General features: G+C 30.9%; 3 protein-coding genes across 3 annotated transcripts; 1 reads left to right on the top strand and 2 right to left on the bottom strand.

The window, feature by feature from the left end:
• Window positions 1-2902: 2902 nt before the first annotated feature.
• On the bottom strand, window positions 2903-3929 carry LOC112507490 (nuclear transcription factor Y subunit B-3-like). Its single transcript, XM_025112103.1, has one exon. The coding sequence runs from the start codon at window positions 3545-3547 to the stop codon at window positions 2903-2905; it is 645 nt and encodes a 214-aa protein (XP_024967871.1). The 5' UTR covers window positions 3548-3929.
• A 4373-nt stretch (window positions 3930-8302) lies between these two features.
• Window positions 8303-8981, bottom strand: LOC112508016. Its single transcript, XM_025112794.1, has 3 exons — window positions 8781-8981; window positions 8633-8702; window positions 8303-8559 (listed from the first exon to the last, which is right to left on the bottom strand). The coding sequence occupies exons 1-3, from the start codon at window positions 8926-8928 to the stop codon at window positions 8415-8417; spliced, it is 363 nt and encodes a 120-aa protein (XP_024968562.1). The 5' UTR covers window positions 8929-8981; the 3' UTR covers window positions 8303-8414.
• Window positions 8982-15319: 6338 nt separating this feature from the next.
• On the top strand, window positions 15320-17340 carry LOC112508227 (alpha-1,6-mannosyl-glycoprotein 2-beta-N-acetylglucosaminyltransferase). The gene has a single exon (XM_025113019.1). It carries the CDS (start codon window positions 15863-15865, stop codon window positions 17189-17191), a length of 1329 nt encoding a protein of 442 aa, XP_024968787.1. The 5' UTR covers window positions 15320-15862; the 3' UTR covers window positions 17192-17340.
• Window positions 17341-21796: the final 4456 nt, after the last annotated feature.

Raw genomic sequence — 21796 nt, 5'->3', positions numbered from 1 at the left:
TCAGTCTGTCTTTATCTATGTATATGCTATACCATAAAATAATTAATAAAAAAAAAGTTTAAAACCATATTTTATGAATAAAATACTATTTATTGATGCGTTACTTAAAATTCAAGATTATAAATAATTGTGCTCAAGTACAATTCATTAAAGCTCCATGTATGAATTCATGTAACTAATTGTATATAAACATAATCAAATACATGATAAACATCTTATTTTAATATAAAAAATTTAAAATATAATTAGGATAATTATTAAGTTATAACATAACACTTAATTATTATCTTTATAAAAAGTTATATTATTAAACAAAAAATAAATTACTTCGTTGTTATATCTAAATGAAATTATAATAAAAAATAAATTAAAGAAAATTACTTAAAAAAATAACTTTATATAGTTAATCTCGTACTAATATCGATATATTTTTTAAATTTTTTATGATAGTTTGAAATTTATATTTTATTGAAAAATAAAAATATTATCATCTTTTTAAAACCACATAACACTACAATATAGTATCGACAAATATAAAAGGTAAAACAAAACATTAAAATTGAAATATATCTCTATATTATATGAATACCCTTTTAATATCTAATTAAAAATAAATATATATTAGTTTTATTCTATAAACATATGTTTTAAACAAGATTGTATATGATAATTTATCCAATTCAATTAACTACAAAAATCATTTAAAATCCTCTTATCACGGAAGTTTAAATGTGATAACTTCGGACTATCCACAAAATAAATGGTCATCTTAGAATTAGTTGACTCACATAACGGGTTAAATATCTAGGTTACCCAAAAAAATATATTTAAAAGTTAATTTAATTGTAGAACAGTATAATTATTAGGAGAAAAAACTCTATATCATAACAACGAAGTTTCTCCTATTTGATTAAAGCTAACAACACATGTAAATACATATTTTAAAAGTAAACCATATCCTTATCGCAAAAGTCACCACGTTCACTTAACTTGTCGTTAAAATTTCCGGCCATTAAAACGTATTCTGATAAGCATTTTTTATCTGGTAAGCATTTACCAGGTAAAAGAATTCTTCCTCACTAGCTAGGTGAAATGTTTGATCCTTGTTTGTCTTCAACCTAATAAGATTTATGGTTCTTGTCATACTCACATATAAAGTAAGTGATAACCGATAGGGCTGTAAACGAACCGAACGTTCAGCGAACCGTTCGTGAACCGTTCGGCGGGAAGTTCGTTTATGTTCGTTTATTTAATAAATGAACGAACATGAACAAATTTTTTTGTTCGTTTAGTTAAACGAACGAACATGAACAAGAGCCTCGTTCGTTCATTTATGTTCGTGAATGTTCGTTCATTTACCGTTCGTTTACGTTCGTTTATATTCGTTCGTTTATGTTCGTTTATATATTAAATTTAATATATAATCTTTTATTTATTTACTTTGAATTCAAATAATATTTATTTATGTTCGTTTAACYCGTTCGTTTATGTTCGTTTAGCTCGTTCGTTTATGTTYATTCGTTTACGTTCGTTTAGCATGTTAACGAACRAACATAAACGAACACGAAYACACCTGATTTCTAAACGAACGAACACGAACACAAATATTTTCGTTCGTTTACCATTCGTGTTCGTTCGTTTGTTCGGTTAAGTTAAACGAACGAACATGAACAAGCCTTCGTTCGTGTTGTTCATGTTCGTTCGGTTCGTTTACAGCCCTAATAACCGATAAGCGTTTATCCGGTAAACGTTTGGTAAACAATCCTTTAGTAACTTCGTTAAGGTAGCACGCGTCAATAGTCATTCACCGACTGTTACCACGGGCCATTCATCAAACGCTTACCGGATAAACATGCATTGACAAGATTCACCATTCTAAATACTCTTAAGGGATTACCGGGTAAAAAGACCTTCTCTCTCACCTAGCGTTTAAGATTATCAATATCCATCGCCTCTTACCGGGTAAATTAACAACACCCATTATCGGTAAACCACCATTGGTGCTAAAGGGTTGGATCCCGAATAGAATGGCAGTTACATAAAAATGGTAAGAAATATCTTCGTTCTTGGATCAATCATAATTGGAAATCAACACTAATGAGATACACTGAATCAATTCCACTAAGAAGCGTAATTCATAGGACAGAGATAAGATTATAAATGATCAATGGTCCAGATCTTTTCTTACGATTATCATCTACGGCATGTAATAACTACTTTCCACTTAAATGAATATAAAGTGTTATCAATAATCAATAATGCAAAAGTACGTTACGGTCAAACTCAATATTATAGATCGATACATAATTAAAATAAAAAATAAATAAATATTTAAATTATACCCATTAATAAAACAAAAAAAGATGCCATTAAATTTTTTTAGAAGTTACAATATAACACTTCTTATTAACAATTACGTAACAAATCCAAGAATATAAAACCTAATATCACAATCTTGTTTTTCGTTACAAGCAAATCAATATTTTTGATCAAGGGTTGTTTAAACGTTGTTGAATGAATTAGTGTAAAATGATTAAGTGATCAGAATGATTAAAAGACTCTTGTTATATAATGCAAAATGAAATATAATTGTTTGATAATTGTTGACAATGAAATTAGAACGCTGAATCGATGCCCAAATATACAAAATAATTTTAAGGGTTTTAAAACGATTAAAAAACAGACTTTTTTTTACCAAACAAAATTTATCTCCTAATGAGTTAGACGAAACTGTAAAAAAAAAAAATTCCCACTGAAATATTTTGATTATATCTTTAAAAAAATTGCACATGTTAAGAGGAATTAAAAATATATTAGAAAACACTAGAAAAAGAAAAGTTGATTTTTTAGAGGAAAAAAAAAAAAAATATATATATATATATATATATATATTAAAAGCCACCTACCTAGGCTTGACAGTGGCAGCTCCACCACTGCCACCACCGATGCTGCCCGATCTGCCCAAACTACCCTTCGGACTCCCTAAACCCAAACCCATTTGATGATATGAACCCGAATTGTACATCTGCTGGTGGTGGTGCCGCCCCATCATCACGTTATTCTGCATCCCTCCGTACATCCCTCCGCCGCCCTCATTATATCCTCCCGAACTAACTCCTCCACCACTCCCGCCGCCGCCTGCCGCCGCACCACCACCTCCTCCAGATGATCCGTCCTTCTCACCTTGTCTTCCCATCGTCGTCTTCTCCCCTTCCATCTCCCTGTATTTTGCTAAGTAAACCTTCAGAGGCTCAACGTATTCTTCAAACCCTAGCGTCGTCATCGCCCAAAGCAAATCGTCGCCGTTGATTGTCTTCCTCTTCTCCCTTTGGCACTTGTCGGATGCTTCTCCGGTGATGAAGCTGATGAACTCCGACACGCACTCCTGCACCGTCTCCTTCGCATCCTTCGAGATCTTCGCGTTTGCCGGCAACGCCTTCTTCATGATCCGGCTCACGTTAGCAATTGGAAGGAACCTGTCCTGTTCCCTCGCTGATAACTCGCCGCCGGCGTTGTGACCTCCTGATTCGTTATCAGAATCCGCCATGGCCGTGAATATTTGATCTGTGAAAGGAAAATTCGAATTATTTGGCGCGAAGCTCAATTAAAACTCCGGCCGGGATAAGGACGCCGGAGCTCCTAGAAGTTGGGGTATGCTAGAAGCGTTGAGTTGCGGAGAAAGAGTACGACGGTCGTTGGATCGAGGGAGTAATAACGCATCGATAGTGACACGTGGAGGAACGATAGCTGTTTGTTTGATGATAAGAAAAAGGTGACGTGGGATGTGTAGATACCGTTGGATGGGGAGGTGGGGTAGTGAAACATGAACGGCTGGATGATAATGTGACTCTTTGCTCGTATGAAATCGCATTAGAATCTTTAGTAAATTACATAAATAGTCCCTAGAGTAACCTCAACTTGTAGAAATTGTCTCTTTGAAAGATTATTTTGCATTAGTAACAACTTAACAAGATCAAAATATATCAAAAATACAACAAAGTTTATCTCGGTTATTATTTCATATAACTATAAGTGTATTCGTGCAATACAGCGAGATATGTCTTAATTTTAATGTTCGTTTTATTTTTTTGGTCTCTCTCTGTCAATATTATACTATGAATTTATGTGGTTTTGAGCAAATAATAATGTTTTTTTAATATAAATTTAAATATATCATAAAATTTAAAAAAAAAACATAAAAGTTTTCATTTTCTTTGTGTAATTTTTTTAATTTAAATTTTTTATTATAATTTAATTTAGGTTTCATAACGAAGTAATTTATTTTTGGTTTAATAATACAATTTTTATAAAGATAATTACTAAGTATTCTGTTAGAACTCAATAATTATCCTAATTATATTTTAGATTTTATATTTAAAATRAGAWKTTTATTCTMTATTTGATTATATTTATCTACAGTTAATTACACGAATTCAAACATGAAACTTAATAAGTTGTATTTATACACAATTTATTTGTAATATGCATCACTAAACAGTACTTTATGTATAAAAAATGATTTTTAAATTATAATTGTTGGCAATATAAATATCGAATTATCAATTTATATTGTAATTTTATCATATAAAAGAAAGATACAACAAAATCAAGAATTATACCAAGTAGACCAATCAAATAAGGGAAATAGATAGTCAAGCAAGTGGAATAGTCACTTTTGAATTCTAGGATCAGGTTCTTATTTTCCACAATCATATATTCTAAAATATTATAGGGGTGTGCAAAAAATCATCTGATCCAATATCAACCGACCGATTTAAATATAAGCGACCGATCATCATTGGATATTCAATTGTAATTGGATTGGATCGGATCCAAATTTTCAACATCCAAATTGGATCGATCGGTTCTTGCATGATGGTCCAACATCCAATAAAATCAAACCGATCCGATACAATGACCATCCAATTATTAACTATATAATTATTAATATTTTATGATTTTGTTTTTTAATTGATATTTATATACATTTCTTTTTAATAACTTAAGAAAAATAATTGGTTGAGTATTGGGTCGAAGGACTGGATGAATCAAATACGATCCAATAAATAACAAATAGTAACATTCAATGGATGAAACCGATCTGATCAAATCATCCACTGGATTTGGATCGGATCGGATGTTCAATGGTTATCGGATTAAATCGGATGACAAAATCCAACATCCAATCAATGATTGGATCGGATCAGATCCACCTAAATCCATTGGATCTCAGCCGATAAACACTCTTACTCATTTATCTCCAATAATTACATGAGAGAGAATGTAAATGTGTATTAAATAAATATAAAATAAATTAAAATCTGATATATCTTAATTTCATTGATAAAATAAAAATACACCTGATTTTTATATACACTTTGTGCATCATGAATATTTGTTAAGTCAAAAATTCTTTTTTATTAAATAATTAAATACTTACTTAAAATTTGTCGTTTAGATGTTTTTAAAATTATTTAAAGATTATTATTTTGTTTCTTTCTGTTCTGTTTTGTTTACGTCTTTATCAGATATTATATAGATAATTAGTCATGTTCAATCCAATAAGTTCTCTAATACCTCTAGAATAGAATTTAGATAATAGGAAGTAAAGTACCATAACAAGTTCATGAAAAAAATATCAAAAGTGTCCGGAGATCTCATGTTCAAAATCAAGAATGAATAAAAATCCTTTTTTGGCCATGGAGGTTCAAATGTGGTGACTCCGGGCTACCCGCAAAGCAGGTGCTTGTCTTGAGATTAGTCGGCTCGCATAGCAGGTTGGATATCCAGGTTAAAAAAATTTATCGAGAGTAAGGTATGAGTCTTGTATGTGTGTTTGCATAACATTAATAATGTATGTTGCGGTTTTGTTTATTGTGAGAACGAAGTTGATAAGAGGTTGTTAGGGCGTTGATTTGAACTAAAAATAGTCAAGTGTGTTGATGTGCAAATATTTGAAGCCGCAATGACTTGGAATGCGACTTGCAATTAAGTCACATTGAGCAGATAAGCTATGTCATGTCTAGTCCATGTATCAAACACAACTTAATCGATCTTGACCCTAAATTAAATTTGACACACTTATAGTTAACGAGATCAATCAGAACCTGATATGTCGCATAATCGATTTTAGTTCCTATTATGTTTGAATCCGGTATTTTTAGGGTGCGTTTGGTATGTAGACTACATGGGACAAGACGGGACAAAAAAAAAATAGTCTCATGTTTGGCATGCCATGGACAAAAAAAACATGGGACAAGGTGAGACTATTTTTAATTTTAGTGGGACAAATCTTGATATTTCTTGTTCCACCAAAAAAGATGAAACAACATGAGACTAAAGTTAAAATGACAATATTTTGATTGATTTATTGTCATTTTACAATTATTATATGATATAAAATAACATCGAACAATATTTAAGGGTAATATGGTCATTTTAATAGTTTTGTCCCTTTCTGTCCTAGTCGTACCAAACATAGGACGAACAATTAGTCTCGTCTTCTCCCGTCCTGTCCCGTACCGTCCCGTCCCCTCCTGTCATGTCTCATTCAATCTGCGTACCAAACACTACCTTAACGATTTCCGTTAAAGTAGATTTGACAATGCTAGTGATCATAGTTTTCAAATGCATTAGTAATTTATAATTTTTTTATTAGTCACCAGCTGAAATGAATATGTAGTTTTGTATTACAATTTACAAATACGAGAAAATAAAGAACAAGAACATTGTATTATAAAGTTATATAAATAGTTCGAGTAAGCCTTGAATAAGCCCCCGAAAGCTTGATATAAATAAATGAATTTGTATTTTACGTCTTTGAGTGATATATCTCCGGTATAATTAATAAATGAAACTTTAAAGAATAAGTTTCCTTTCTTTCAGTTATGGGAGTTTGTGATTGCTTATAAAAACAACTTATTGACTTATTTCGGTGTGACATCAGTAATAAGCATTTTCCAGTGTGTGGATATACCGGTGCCAAACCGTTAATAAGAGGGTGTTTGGGATTGCTTATTTAAAATAACTTATGTTTTTTTTTTTTTTTATAAAAGTGCTTATTAACTTATGTGGTATCAAACCGAAGTTTTGTAAAAAGTATCTGGATTAGCTTATAGCGGTATCAAAAAGCAATAAGCTGATAAGTTGTTTTTTAGTATTTGCAAATTTTGCTCATATATGTAAATTGACCAAAAAAGATAGTCTTTCGTATTATTAACTTACGAGAGTGTTTGAGATTGTTTATTAACTTATTTGTTTTTTGAACATGTAAACAAATTATTTTTCATCATTTATAATAATATTTTTGACAAAAATTTATATCAATAAGATTAATAATTTATATCAATAAAATTAATAATTTATGTCAATAAGATTAATAATTAACAAACATTAATAAACACATGATTAAAATGGTAAACCGGTAATAAACAGTTTTTCATAAGACATAAAGGATTAACTTATCAAAAACTGCTTATTACCGGTTTGGCACCGGTATAAACAGTTTTTTTTTTTCTCATCCAAACACTAGCATTTAGCTTATCACTGATGTCAGACTGAAATAAGTTAAAAGCACCTAAAATTAGCAATCCCAAACACTCGCTAAGAAGTTTTTGAAGAAATTAAACCCTTCTAACTTATAATAAATTGATAAATGTTTTTGTAGAAAAAAATAAGTTGTTTCAAATAACCAATCCAAAACACCCCCTAAATACAACATTAAAAGCCTTAAGAACGCCAAAACCACAAACATATAAAAAATTCATGTATGTCCCGAGTATATTTCATTCACTCGATCCAAACCCTATCCATGATGCTAATTAACCCACACAACTACTTTTTTTTTTTTTTTATTAACCTCGATAGTGGATATCCAACCCGCTATGCGAGCCAACTAAACCTAGAGTGAGCACCCGCTTCGCGGATAGCACAGAGTCACCGCATTTGAATCTCCATAGCCACAAGTGGATTTTTGTTCCTCATTAAATTTGATCCTGAAACCTCTAAACACTTTTAACCTTTGGAGCCCAAGGTCAAATCAATTGGGCACCACCCGTGTGTTGGTACTCTTAAAAAAACGTCGGAAACAATAGATGGAAACAAGCGTCTGTCTATATATTTATCGACAAGTTATTAACTGCCAATACGAACAAAAGAAATCTCAATAATTAAATAAGTCAATTGGGTAAATTTAGGGTGTTTTTCTTTTCATACAAATATTAATGCATATAATATATATACATATATATATATATATATACATATATATATATATATATGTGTGTGTATATAAAAATTTGGATACAAATTAACACATTCATGTGTTAAACTCATAAGAACAGATACTATCGATACGATCTTAACCAAAAGGTCGAGAAAGGTATCGTGTTCAAATCAAGGCGAGATCAATTTGATCATCGGATGGGCACCTTGATCCAACCGTTGAGGAAAGCGATGGCTAAGATGATAAACGGGGTCGACATGCCGAATATGATAATGTACGGTAGAGGCGTCTTCATCGGATTCTCTCCTTCCCGTTCACCGGCCGTTTGCCAATACCTGCACATTGCTAATCCGCCATTAACAGACGCAAAAAGCTTGGATTTTTGTTACGAAAACACGAGTGACTTACTGTTCTGGCTCTTGTTCTTTAGTGATGAACTTCTTCTTCCCATCTTTACCGAGTTCGCTGTCTTCTCCACCTGCAAAATAACCGAAAACCCATCAAACAGAAGATGGAATTCGAAGAAATTAAGGATGGAAAAGGAGGGAAAATGAACCTAGTTTTGCTCGAAGTTTGAAGTGGTGATTTGGTGGGTTTGTTCTTGGTGGACAGATGGATCGAAATGAAGAAGGTTTTGGTGGGATATGAAGTTTGGTTGCTAATGAAGTTGCAGAAGAAGAGGAAATGGAGATTTTGGCAGCCATGGATGGATGGGTTTGGAAAGGGGAGATGTGTTTTTTGGTATATCTGTTGAGTTTTGGATATGAAAGTAGTGGCAACGAAGGCTGCCAATCTGCCAATTTCTTTTCCCTTTTTTATTTAGTAAATATTTCTTTTAAGTTTTAACACTTTTTTTAGATTTAAAAAAAAAATTAAAATCAAAATAGTCATATCTGTACTATATTATAAAACATTTGACAAAAATTCTTAAAAGCCATTTTTTATTTATGAAGTAATGTTTATTGATGCATATTACTTAAATTTCAAGATTACAAATTGAACGTATGTACAATTTATTAAAGCTTCATGTTTGAGTTCGTGTAACTAACTGCAGATAAACATGATCAAATAGAGGATAAACATCTCATTTTAAATATAAAAAATCTAAAATATAATTATGATAATCATTGAGTTATAACAAAATACTTAATTATTATCTTTATAAAAAATTATATTATAAAACCAAAAATAAAAAAATGATTTAAATAAATATACAAAAAAGAAGAAATTTTAAATAGTTAGTTTGTACTAATATCAATATTTTTTTTTCCATTTTTTTATGATATCTTCATATTTATATTTTATTCAACAATGAAAACATTATCGTTTTCTCAAAACCACGTAAAACCATATTATAACATCGACTAAGACAAAAATAAATAAGACGAAACATTAAAATCGAGATGTATCTCGCTGTATTGTGCGAGTACCCTTCTAGTATTATTATAAAACATTTGACAAAAACTCTTAAAACTCATTTTTTATGCATGAAGTACTGTATATTGATGCATATTACTTAAAGTTCAAGATTACAAGTAAATTATGCATAAGTACAACTTATTAAAGCTCCATGTTTGAATTCGTGTAATTAACTGCGGATAAACATAATCAAATTGAGCATAAACATCTTATCTTAAAATATAAAAAATCTAAAATATAATTAATAATTATCGAACTCTAAAAAAATAATTAACTATTATCTTTATGAGAAAGTTATATTATTAAACAAAATATAAATTACATTGTTATTGAACCTAAATTAAATTATAATAAAAAGTTAAATTAAAAAAATACACAAAACATAGAAGTTTTAAATAGTTAATTTGATACTAAAATCGATATATTTTTGTCAAATTTTTATGATATCTTCAAATTTATATTTTATTCAAAAATAAAAACATTATCGTCTTTTCAAAATCACGTAAGACCATACTATAACATTGACTGAAATAATTAATAAAAATAAAATATTAAAATCAAGATGTATCTTGCTGCATTGCACGAGTATCCTTCTAGTTTAATTAAATATGTTTTTGTTATCGGTGTATATAGACGGTGTTGGATGGTTTACAACATTTTTACAACTCAATCTAAATATGGTATTTTGAAAAATCTCAACTTAATTCAACCATTTAAAAATAGCAGCTACGTACCCACATACGATGTTGTGCAAATCATTTTGATTATGAAGCCGACAACCTGAAACGGCAATATTTATTTCAAATTTTGTTTTATTCTCCGTCTCTTTCGATGCTAATTTTATAGCTTGTTGTGATTTTAAATCATAAATAAGATGATTTATAAATAGAAAGTTAAAATGTTTCATTGGTGTCAAATATTTTGAAATAATGTTTTTAACCCATTACTTGTTGTTCTTGCCTTTTAAATATCAACTTATGCATTAATTGATGGTTTATAGTTTAAACATCTTTAATTGGTTGTACCTCTTAAAGATTCAAGATAATTATAACTTAGGTGGCGTTTGTTTTTTAAGAGGTTCTGAAGTCTGATTTCACTTCTGGATTTTAAGAGGTGGTACTGAAGTCTGAAATCTGAATCAGTCAGACTGTTTGTTTTTACGTTTGAAATCTGAAATCTGAAATCTGAATCAGTCAAGTTTCAGATATGATAGATTTGGATCGATCTGGGTCATGATTTTAGGAGAATATGTGGATCGATCTGGGTCGTGATTGATTTGGAGATCGAATGTCTTGCGAGATAGATTTGGAGGACTAAATCTGGAGGGGAGAGTCTGGAGGGAGCGATTAAGAGGATTTAAGTGATTATGTTATCACTTTTTTTTTTCAGAGCAAATTAAGAGCTTATTCAGCTCTTATTTATATAAAAAAACAAACGGTTTGAAAATAAAAACGTCTGACCGGTTCAGACTTAAAAGGCATTAAGTGGTTTTTTTCAAAAAACAAACAAGCCCTTAGCCTTTTTTTAATATGGTATAGATACAAATAATATAGATATAGATAAAATCATAAGAACAAAAAAATATAAAGAAAAAGAAATCGCATGGAAAATATTTAATTATTTTAACATAAACAATAACAGAATAATAAAAAAAATTATATGCTTAATTAACCAGGTCCAACAGCAAGCACCAATTTAATTTAGAGCGAGGAGGTGATTTAGTAGCGGTGGATGACAAAGTAGCTTTATTACCTATTCTATTTATAAAAACCCTTACTCCAAAGAGTATTACACCATTCATATTCATTAAAAAAATGGTTTTATTAAATAATAAAGACTTAATTAACAAAAAAACAACCAAAAACGATATTTAATAAAGCAAAAGGACTAAAATATTCCTAATTTAAATGAAAGATAATAGATTTAGTCTCAGAGACGAAAATAACAATAAATTACAAACCATATAAATGAAAAACGAAATTTCAAAACAACAGGGACGAAAATCATAGTTTACTCGAATATAAGACAAATTAATTCGTATGTATTTATGATATTTAGTAGCATGATTAGATACACAAATATTAAATATTAGACTCATTTCGAATATATTGATGAGACGATTGTAATAGTATAATTTATAAAAAATATAAAACGTATTTTTTAAATGTATTTTAGCTCATATACGATTATTTATGTTAAGATGGTAAGAGTGTAAAATTCAAAATGAAGATGAAAAAATAAGGGAAATAAAATAAATTAAGTAACTAATTATTAAGGTACAAAGTGTAATTTAAAATTCTAAAATGATTTATGGGAAGAGAAGATATTTGGTCCAAGACAACCTTAGTTCCCTTACTCTCATCAGATGTGAGATCTTATAGTAAATGACCCAAAATGAGGAAAGTAGGTGGATGGATTGTAAAAAGTTTTAGGGTATAATTTGACATGAGTAGACATGGGAATTGGGTGGGGACTTCAATCCCTGTCCTCATCCTCGTTGGGGAATATAATCGCATCCCCATCCTCATCCCCAATTGGGAACGGGGATCCCCAACAGGAAACGGGGATATTTTTTCCTTTTATGTAAGTTATTTTAAGTTATTTTCAATAACCTAAAACTAAAATGAATTTAATTTAATACAAAAAAACCACAACATCATAAAATAACATAAAACCAAAAAAGCCTTAAATTCATATGTATCAAAAGATATTGAGTAATATAAAATCATATCGAGTAATATACAAAACTTATCGAGTAATTATATTTTGACTTGACATCTAAAAAAATTGCATATTAACATTCAAAAAATAACAATTTTAGATTATAAACTAATTAGGAAATTATGAATTAACGCTTTAATTGAAATAAATAATATATATATATATATATGTATAAATATATATTTATAATTTATTAATTAATATATATAACGGGTACGGGACGGGGCGGAGAGTACCATACCCGTCCCCATCCCCGGTTTGAGACAAACGAGGATCCCCGCCCCCGCCCCCATCCCCGTCCCCGTTTTAGCGGGAAATCCCCGTCCTCCACTGGGGTGGGTGGACCAGGTTCCCCGACGGGTCGGGGGCCATTCCCATGCCTATACTGAACGTCGGGGGCCATTCCCATGCCTATACATGAGTAGTTCAGTAGTGAGGGGTACAAATAAGATGGTTAAATACCCCAAGAAAAGGTTCATATATGATCATTGAAATAATCTATTTGAAGATTCATACGTGAACCAATATGAATAATTTGTAACGTTCACATATGCGTTTTAATGGCGGCAAATTCTTTCTAATTTTTAGCAACCGGTTGGAATGGATTTGGCTGACAAAATGGGTATTTGACAGTCGATTGGAGATGATCTAAAAGTGGTCAAATGTTTAAATTTCTTCTTACATTTCTTATTATAACTTTTATTTCTCATACAATCCTTCACCCGTGTGTGTGTGTGTATATATATATATATATAGGTAGGTAGGTAGGTAGGTTATTATACAACCATCTTACATTTGTACAACTAATACAATCCAATCTTAACCGTCCATTTAATTTGATGAATATGTAATTTCATAGAAGTTTTGATTGTTTTCTAATATAAAATATTGATCATAATTAATGAACCATATTCATCTTTCATAATATATTCAAATCATAATAAATGAATTCTCATCATTTCCATAAACATCTTAATTTACTGGGTTGCATTGGTTGTACAAATATGATAAGTTGCATTTGAAACGAACTCTCTCTATATATATGTGTGTGTGTGTATATATATATATACACACATACATATATATATAGAGAGAGAGAGGTGAGTTATTATGCAACCTTTTACATTTATACAATCAATACAACTCAATCGTCCATTTAGTTTGATAAATATATAATTTCATAAAATTTTTGATTGTTTTCTAATATAAACTATTGATCATAATTAATAAACTCTAATTATCTTACATAAATATTCAAATCATAATAAATAAACTCTCATCATTTCCATAAATATCCGACTCATTGATAGTTTTACAGTTTATCAATTCTGACTTGTTTCCCTCATCTTTATTAAATTTTTTGCCAGAACAAGAATACATCTCTGTTTTATACAAATCTAATATTGCACCAAACAAGAAACAAAATTTTATTAAATCATTTTCAAAAACTTGCCCAAAAGAATTGTACGTTGGTGTGGAGCTATCGTTTGTAGGTGATTGCCAACTGCAACTTTTTATCATGCCCAAAATAATTCTCTTTTATAACTTTCCGATTATTTCCGGACTTTTATTTAAAAATAAGCATAAATCTTTTCTTTCTCGTTAAAATTTTTATATCTAGGTATTAAAAAGCTACTCGCATGTAACTCAGTTAATAAATGGGCATGGTGAAGTATCAGAATTGTCTTCCACATTAGTGTCAGGTGGGTTCTGTATACAGTATACGACTGATTGATCAAGGTTATCAGTACTGGATTGAGTTCTAATGAGAATGAGAGTTAAAATAAGAAGCATAAAAAATATGTTCATTTTTAGATATACATTAGGATGATTCATGAGATGCATATAATCAATCTTCGTATCAAACGTGATTCATGAGTGTGTTTGAGATTAAAGGTGATTAATGGTCTAGATCATTTCTTATACTTTTCCCTTTTAACTCTTATTCTCACACGAGTAATCAACTTTTTTACCCTAAGGTTAAAATATAATCTATACTATATTATAAAACATTTGACAAAAAGTCTTAAAAACCATTTTTTAAGCATGACGTACTGTTTATTGATGCATATTACTTAAAATTCAAGTTTACAAGTAAATTGTACGTAAGTACAACTTATTAAAACTTCATGTTTGAATTCATGTAACTAACTGCTGATAAACATAATCAAATAGAGGATAAATATCTCATTTTATATATAAAAAAAATCTAAAATATAATTATTCATAACAAATTACTTAATTATTATCTTTATAACAAATTGTATTATTAAACCAAACATTAAAAAAAGAGTTAACGAAATACACAAAAAATGATAAATTTTAAATAGTTAGTTTACTACTAATATTAATAACTTTTTTAGAGGGTGTTTGGGATTGCTTATAAAAGCTGTTTTTTAACTTATTTTAGTCTGACACCGGTGATAAGCTGTTTTCTGGTGTTTGGATAAGGAAAAAAACTGCTTATACCGGTGCCAAATCGGTAATAAGCTGTTTTTGATAAGTTAATCATTCTTGACTTATGAAAAACTGCTTATTATCAGTTTACAATTTTAACCCTGTTTTATTTAACTCCGATATGATACCACATAAGTTAATAAGCACTTTTACAGAAAAAACATAAGTTGTTTTAAATAAGCAATCCTAAACACTCCCTTATAATATATCTTTATATTTATATTTTATTCAAAAATAAAAATATTATCATTTTCTTGAAACCACATAAAAATTGTATTATAACATCAACTAAAATAAAAAATAAAATATTAAAATAAAGATATACCTCTCGTTGTATTATATGAGTACCCTTCTAATAAAAACTAAAGAAAAAAGAAGTGGTTCAAAATGTCTAAAAGATATTCGATAAATCGAGGGTTCAAATAAAAGAAAAAATCTATTGCAGGAGCATTGACCGTTTACTTATAATAGATTTCAACATCGGCATAAATTGGGTTTTGAATCTTTAATCCCCATTTCCCCAGTTCTTGAAGTTTCCGAAGTTTTGATTACCATCTACTCTTTCACAATCCATCAATGTCTCATTCCCTTCTCCGATTTTACCCAACTCCCTATCTTGTTTCTCTCAAAACAATCGTTTCCATCAAACTATTCGCTTGATTGTTAATCTTTCTTATCCTTCCTGTTCTTCGTTCCACCTCAACCACGGCCTTTGATCTCCCACTGTTTTCCACAATTGGTCGATTATGCAGAACCTCCGCCATTGATCTATTGTATTCTTTATTCAGATTCTGTGCAACACGCCATTTTCTATACGAATTTCAAGCATAAACCCTAGTTCATCTTTGTGGGTTTTGTGATTTGAGCAGCAGTCGTGGTAGAGAACGTGATTTGAGGTTCTTAACGCTTACCCTTTTTTCTCGTTTGTTGGATACTGTATCTGGGTTGAATTGAGATTTCCAATTTTGTTTGGTTAGAAACAGATGGGGTTCTAGTTTACTGTTAGATCTTGTTACCTTTGACTTCCAACTGTTTGTGAAAATGTCTAGAAATTACATCGATAGAGCCATGGCTTCGTACAAGAAACCACGTATAAGAGATGGGGCGGTACGTCGTTTCCTTTTTGTAGTATCTTTAACTTTGGCTGGGGTTCTTCTGTTATTTTATCTTGTTGGGACGAATTCAGGTAGTGAGTTATTGAAAGAAAACTCGATTGAATTCGATAGTAGTAGTGGAGTTAGCTCTAACGTATCTGGTTTGTTTGAGAGTATCAAGCTTCCTAAACATAATTATTTGTCGAAAATGTTGGAGAAGATGAACCAGTTGCCACCAAGAAACATGGATTTGTATCCAAATCTAGCTAAAGATCGTATAGTTATCGTTCTTTATGTTCACAATCGGCCTCAATATCTCAAATTAGTCGTCGATAGCCTTTCACGTGTGTCGGGTATTAATGAAACTTTGTTGATCGTAAGTCATGATGGATACTTCGAATCAATGAACAAGATTGTGGAGGGTATTAAGTTTTGTCAAGTGAAACAAGTATTTGCTCCTTATTCGCCCCATATATTTTCGAATAGCTTTCCTGGCGTATCCCCTAATGATTGTAAGGAAAAAGATGATCCAATAGAGAAAAACTGTGAAGGGAGCACTGATCAATATGGGAATCATCGGTCACCCAAGATTGTGTCATTAAAGCATCATTGGTGGTGGATGATGAACACAGTTTGGGATGGATTAAAAGAAACAATCGGCCATTCGGGTGATGTTCTTTTCATAGAAGAGGATCACTTCATCTTCCCAAATGCTTATCAAAACTTAAAGATTCTTACAGAATTGAAACCTACCAAATGCCCTGATTGCTATGCTGCAAATCTTGCTCCAAGTAACGTGAAATCTAGAGGAGAGGGGTGGGATAGTTTGATTGCTGAACGGATGGGTAACGTTGGTTACACGTTTAATCGGACTGTGTGGCGGAAAATACATAGAAAAGCTAAGGAGTTTTGTTTCTTTGATGATTACAATTGGGATATAACCATGTGGGTGACTGTCTATCCTTCATTTGGTGGTTCGGTTTACTCTATGCGTGGACCAAGGGCTAGCGCGGTTCACTTTGGGAAGTGCGGGTTGCACCAGGGTCAGGGTGAGAATGCAGCTTGTGTTGATAACGGTGTGGCGAAGATCGACACTGAAGAGATAGACAAAGTTGCAAACATCAAACCAGAATGGGGAGTTCATGTGTTTAGAAACCAAGATGGGTATCAAGCTGGATTTCGAGGGTGGGGAGGTTGGGGAGATAAAAGAGACCATCAACTGTGCTTGGATTTTGCCAAAATGTATCACTTGAGGAGGAAAGCGTCAGCCGCCTGATTGTTTTGAAACGGTATTATCTGCCGAATCTTTCGTTGTACGTAGTTAAATACGTTAGATTTAACGTGCTTTATATTGGTGTCATACGTGTTATTTTCGTTTCTTGAAGTGGAATAAGGTTTTTATGAAGTGCTCGATGCTTAAAACGAGTTTGTTTTAGGTCAAAAATCGATGTTGATATTAGATTTTTTTGCCTTAAAAAGTAGAATAACATTCTCAGGATCTTCCATAGATATGCCAGAATCAATATCACTTTAGGAAAGGAGAGTGATCTTGTAGGTCTGTTATGAGGGTGCAAGATCTTGCTTTTAGAACGACAAAAAATCTAGATTATGTAGATAGGATCCGCTTGCCGTCAGGTGGGGACAGATGGGCAAAAAGACCCGACTTTTTGGTCTGGACCGGACCGGACCATGACGTCATAAGGTCGGACCAGACCAGACTGTTGGTCCTTAATTGGTCCAGACCGGGCTATTTTTGGATTTGACCAGAATTTTAGGGCCGGTCCGTGTTCATCTCTAGATGGGGATATACGTCATCCTCTGAAGCGCTCCTCTGGACTGGTCCGACGACAACGGGAAGGAAAAGATTAGCCGGGAACTTGGTCCGTTTTCGTAATTAATGGAACTAGGTTTGTACTTGAACAACGTTTGGAGGTTGTGATCAGTATTCCTATAATCGGGAATTAGAAATTATTTTTGCGCATTTCAAATATAGAAATGTATGATATAATTTCTATAAAATAGCGTGATTGATATAATTATAAAGAATTTTGATTTTATTATTATTATTATTATTATAAAGAGAGTAAAATAAATACAAAATGCTTTAATTAATACAAACCAGATCAAAGTTCATTCATTATGATTAATTTTTTAGATCAAGACTCGATTGATATATTTATATGAAATTAAATATTTTTTATTAAGTCTTGTATGGATAAATTTGTCTGTTTGAATAAAAAAAAGTTGTTGTTTACCATTTCTTTTGATGCTAAAATTGATTGTTTTACCGATGAGTACTAATTGTGCACTGATATCAATCACAGTCAGTTCTGTTTCGGGCAAATTGCATGAAAAAATAACGTACTTTAACTTTATTCTCATTTTGGTAACGTATTTTCAAAACTTTTATTTTGGTATCTAAAATGTAAAATTCTAAACATTTAAGTACTCGGTCAACCAGTTGAAGGCTAATTTTAGATTAAAAAAAGACTAATTTTAGATTAAAAAAATTCATGTTACTGACCACGTCAGCAAATAATACTGAGTTGAATACCACATCACTCGCTACATCAGCATGATAACCGGTTAATGCTTCAACCGATTCCTCGGGTACTTAAATGTTTAAAATAGGTACCAAAATGGAAGTTTTGAAAGTACGTTATCCAAAATAAAAATCAAGTTAAAGTACGTCACGTTTTCATATAATTTACCCTTTTGTTTTAGGCCATACAATGATCACTGCAAATAAAAACCAAGTTGTCTCTTAATCCAACTTTGCTTTTGATCCATATGTACTCTAAATCCAAAATGAGGATTACTGCTATTGCAACAGGAAAAATAAAATCCATAGTTGATCGAATAAGCTTGATATTTTTCTATTAAGCTCCAAATAAACACTTCCATATGATTATCCGAATAAGCTCATTAAACCATTAAGTCGAAAATAAGAAGCTCCTAATTATATCAAATGGTTTTGATTTTAGTTTTTTTTTTTTAATAGAAAACCTCCCCTAAAAAGTTTTACTATGCAAAAAATTATTACAATTATATAGCATAAACTCATACTCATCAATGATTTAAGTCATATTTCTACTTTTTATAATAAAATTTTACATCTTGTTGCATCATACGGGTACACGACTAGATAGGTGTGTACCCGTACGATATATCTGAGTTCTAAAATCGAGAACTCGAACCTTCAGTCTTGTTTCATTCTATTATTTGCTCCTCTTGATTTTTTTTATATTTTTATGTAATGTTGGATTGCGAATCTGACAGATATATAAATCCATTGTTGATATGGTTCCCACATGTTTGAAAAGGGAATCAGGGGTGATTTATGAACTTATATAATAGGTGTTCTTAGCTTGGGCTATACATTAAAACCATTTGAATGATATCGTTGGACGGGTATATGAAAAAGCAAAATATAAAAGTTCATGTGTATATAGAAAGAGAGAGAGACTTGAGATCACATGAGACCAGTTTGGTTTGTGAGATCTGTAAGATCACTTTTTTACACTTGAAACTTCACAGCAAAACACTGTGAATGTAATATTCATAATGTATTTATTGGGTGAAGGTTCAACTTTTTTTTTTACCTTCATAGCATTTTGCTACGAATTTTCAAGTGTAAAAAAGTTGTTACACGGGTCTACGAAAACAAGTTGGTCTCATGTGAACCCAATCCTATATATATATATATGTGTGTGTGTGTGTGTGTGTGTAGAGAGAGAGATATGTGATTTATTATACAACTCATTATATTTGTACAACTAATACAACTCAATCTCAACTGTCCATTTAATTTGATGAATATGTGATTCCATAAAAGTTTTGATTGTTTCATAATATAAAGTATTGATCATAATTAATGAACCCTAATCATCTTCCATAAATATTCAAATCATAATAAATGAACTCTGATCATTCCATAAATATCTCAATTAATTGGGTTGTATTGGTTGTACAAATGTGATGAATTGCATTTGAAACATCTTCTCTCTCTCTCTCTCTCTCTCTCTCTCTCTCTATATATATATATATATATATATATATATATATATATATTAAAAATCTTACAAATTAAAACAACATATATGTCTTAAAATGACAAGGTAACATACAAATTTCACTTAAATAACACCATTTTCCTAACATTTTTCAAAGCAAAAATTGCATTCAGTTATTTCAAAATCAACTTTTCCCAATAAGTCGTTATATTGAAATGATAGCCCTCTGAAAAAATACGATGAATGAGACTATTTGACTAGGAGAGGTCTGCCATCAAGTTAGATACCCAAGTAAATGACTTGAAGATTCACAATCGTAATTGAGAATCGGCAAGTTGCCAAATGGTAGAAAAGAGAAGGAACTGGGGCAGTATGTTAAACTGCTAAAAGATTATACTTGCCTAAATGAACTAAGATAATAAAGAAAAAGCCGAAGACATTGAACTAAAACAAAGGCTAAATATATAATCGATCCCCCGCAAAAAAATCGGGGCCCAAATTTTTTGAAGATCGTATTCGAAACCTCACATTGGTACACCCTCTGACGCGACCTTGTAAGTCATCAAACCACCATGCAAACTTATTATTGATTATATATAGGGCTGTAAACGAACCAAACGAACACGGACGGAGTCTTGTTCATTTTCGTTCGTTTTACTTAACCGAACAAACAAACGAATACGAAGGGTAAACGAATAAAAAGTTTTGTGTTCGTGTTCGTTCGTTTAAAAGTCAGGTGTGTTCGTGTTCGTTTGTTAACATGCTAAACGAACGTAAATGAACGAACATAAACGAACGGCTAAATGAACATAAACGAACGGGCTAAATGAACATAGATAAATATTATTTGAATTCAAAGTAAATAAACAAAAGATTATATATTAAATTTAGTATATAAACGAACGAATATAAACGAACGGTAAATGAACGAATGTTCACGAACATAAATGAACGAACGAGACTCTTATTCATGTTCGTTTGTTTAACTAAACGAACAAAAAAAAAAATTGTTCATGAAATGCTTTTGAGTGATCTGAATTTCATGGAAGGATTTGGAATCTTTGGCCTAGTTGATTCGGAGGATTTGCCGATTTTGAATGTGATTGAATTATATTATTCATAAAAAATCTATAAAAACAAATCTATATATATCTATAAAGCAAAATCATGATAGGTTGACATGACATCTCCTCGATGCAAAGATCCTATTTTTCTCTTTTTTCCACATTTTGACTTTTTTTTCTTAGTAATTTTGCAAATTAATGTTTACATTTAACTCAAAAACTCTTYCCTTTCTCTTGGTAYGTTTCACCTTCAATATTTAAAACCAATTAATTTTCACATTTAACTCAAAAACTCTTCCATTTCTCTTGGAACGTTTCAACTTCAATATTTAAATCATTCAATCTTTGGTTTTTTTTCATTTATGTGTTCTCCATCTCCATGTACGAGCTTTAAATTACTGGTACGCTTTCCCCTCTTCTTTTCCATCTCTCATCTATGGCAGAAGAGTATACACGAGTTTATCATTATATGTAAGAAGGCATTGGAACTTGGATTAAGAAGAAGTCTACATTGAGGCTTTAGAATTTTGTGAGAATTTTGATTGTTTTTGTTTTTATGTTTTTTATAGTGTTTTAATTTGTAATTTTGTAAGAAAAAACACCAACAATAAAATGACATTTTTAGGCATCGCAATCTAATTTTCGTTTCTCGAACTTTGCTTTTTTTTTTTTTGATGTAATTATTATCAAAATATTAAATTAATTAGACTATTCATTTTCGTTGGTTACACCCAATTTCTTTTGTTCGTTTATCCCATATAACTCTATTTGTCATTTACATAACAATAATTGAACACACACACA

Source organism: Cynara cardunculus (genome assembly GCF_001531365.2).
Source record: "Cynara cardunculus var. scolymus isolate 2C chromosome LG 2, CcrdV1, whole genome shotgun sequence".
Classification (NCBI taxonomy): Eukaryota; Viridiplantae; Streptophyta; class Magnoliopsida; order Asterales; family Asteraceae; genus Cynara; species Cynara cardunculus.
The sequence above is the reverse complement of the archived record's forward strand: the minus strand, read 5'-3'. Positions and strand labels throughout refer to the sequence as shown.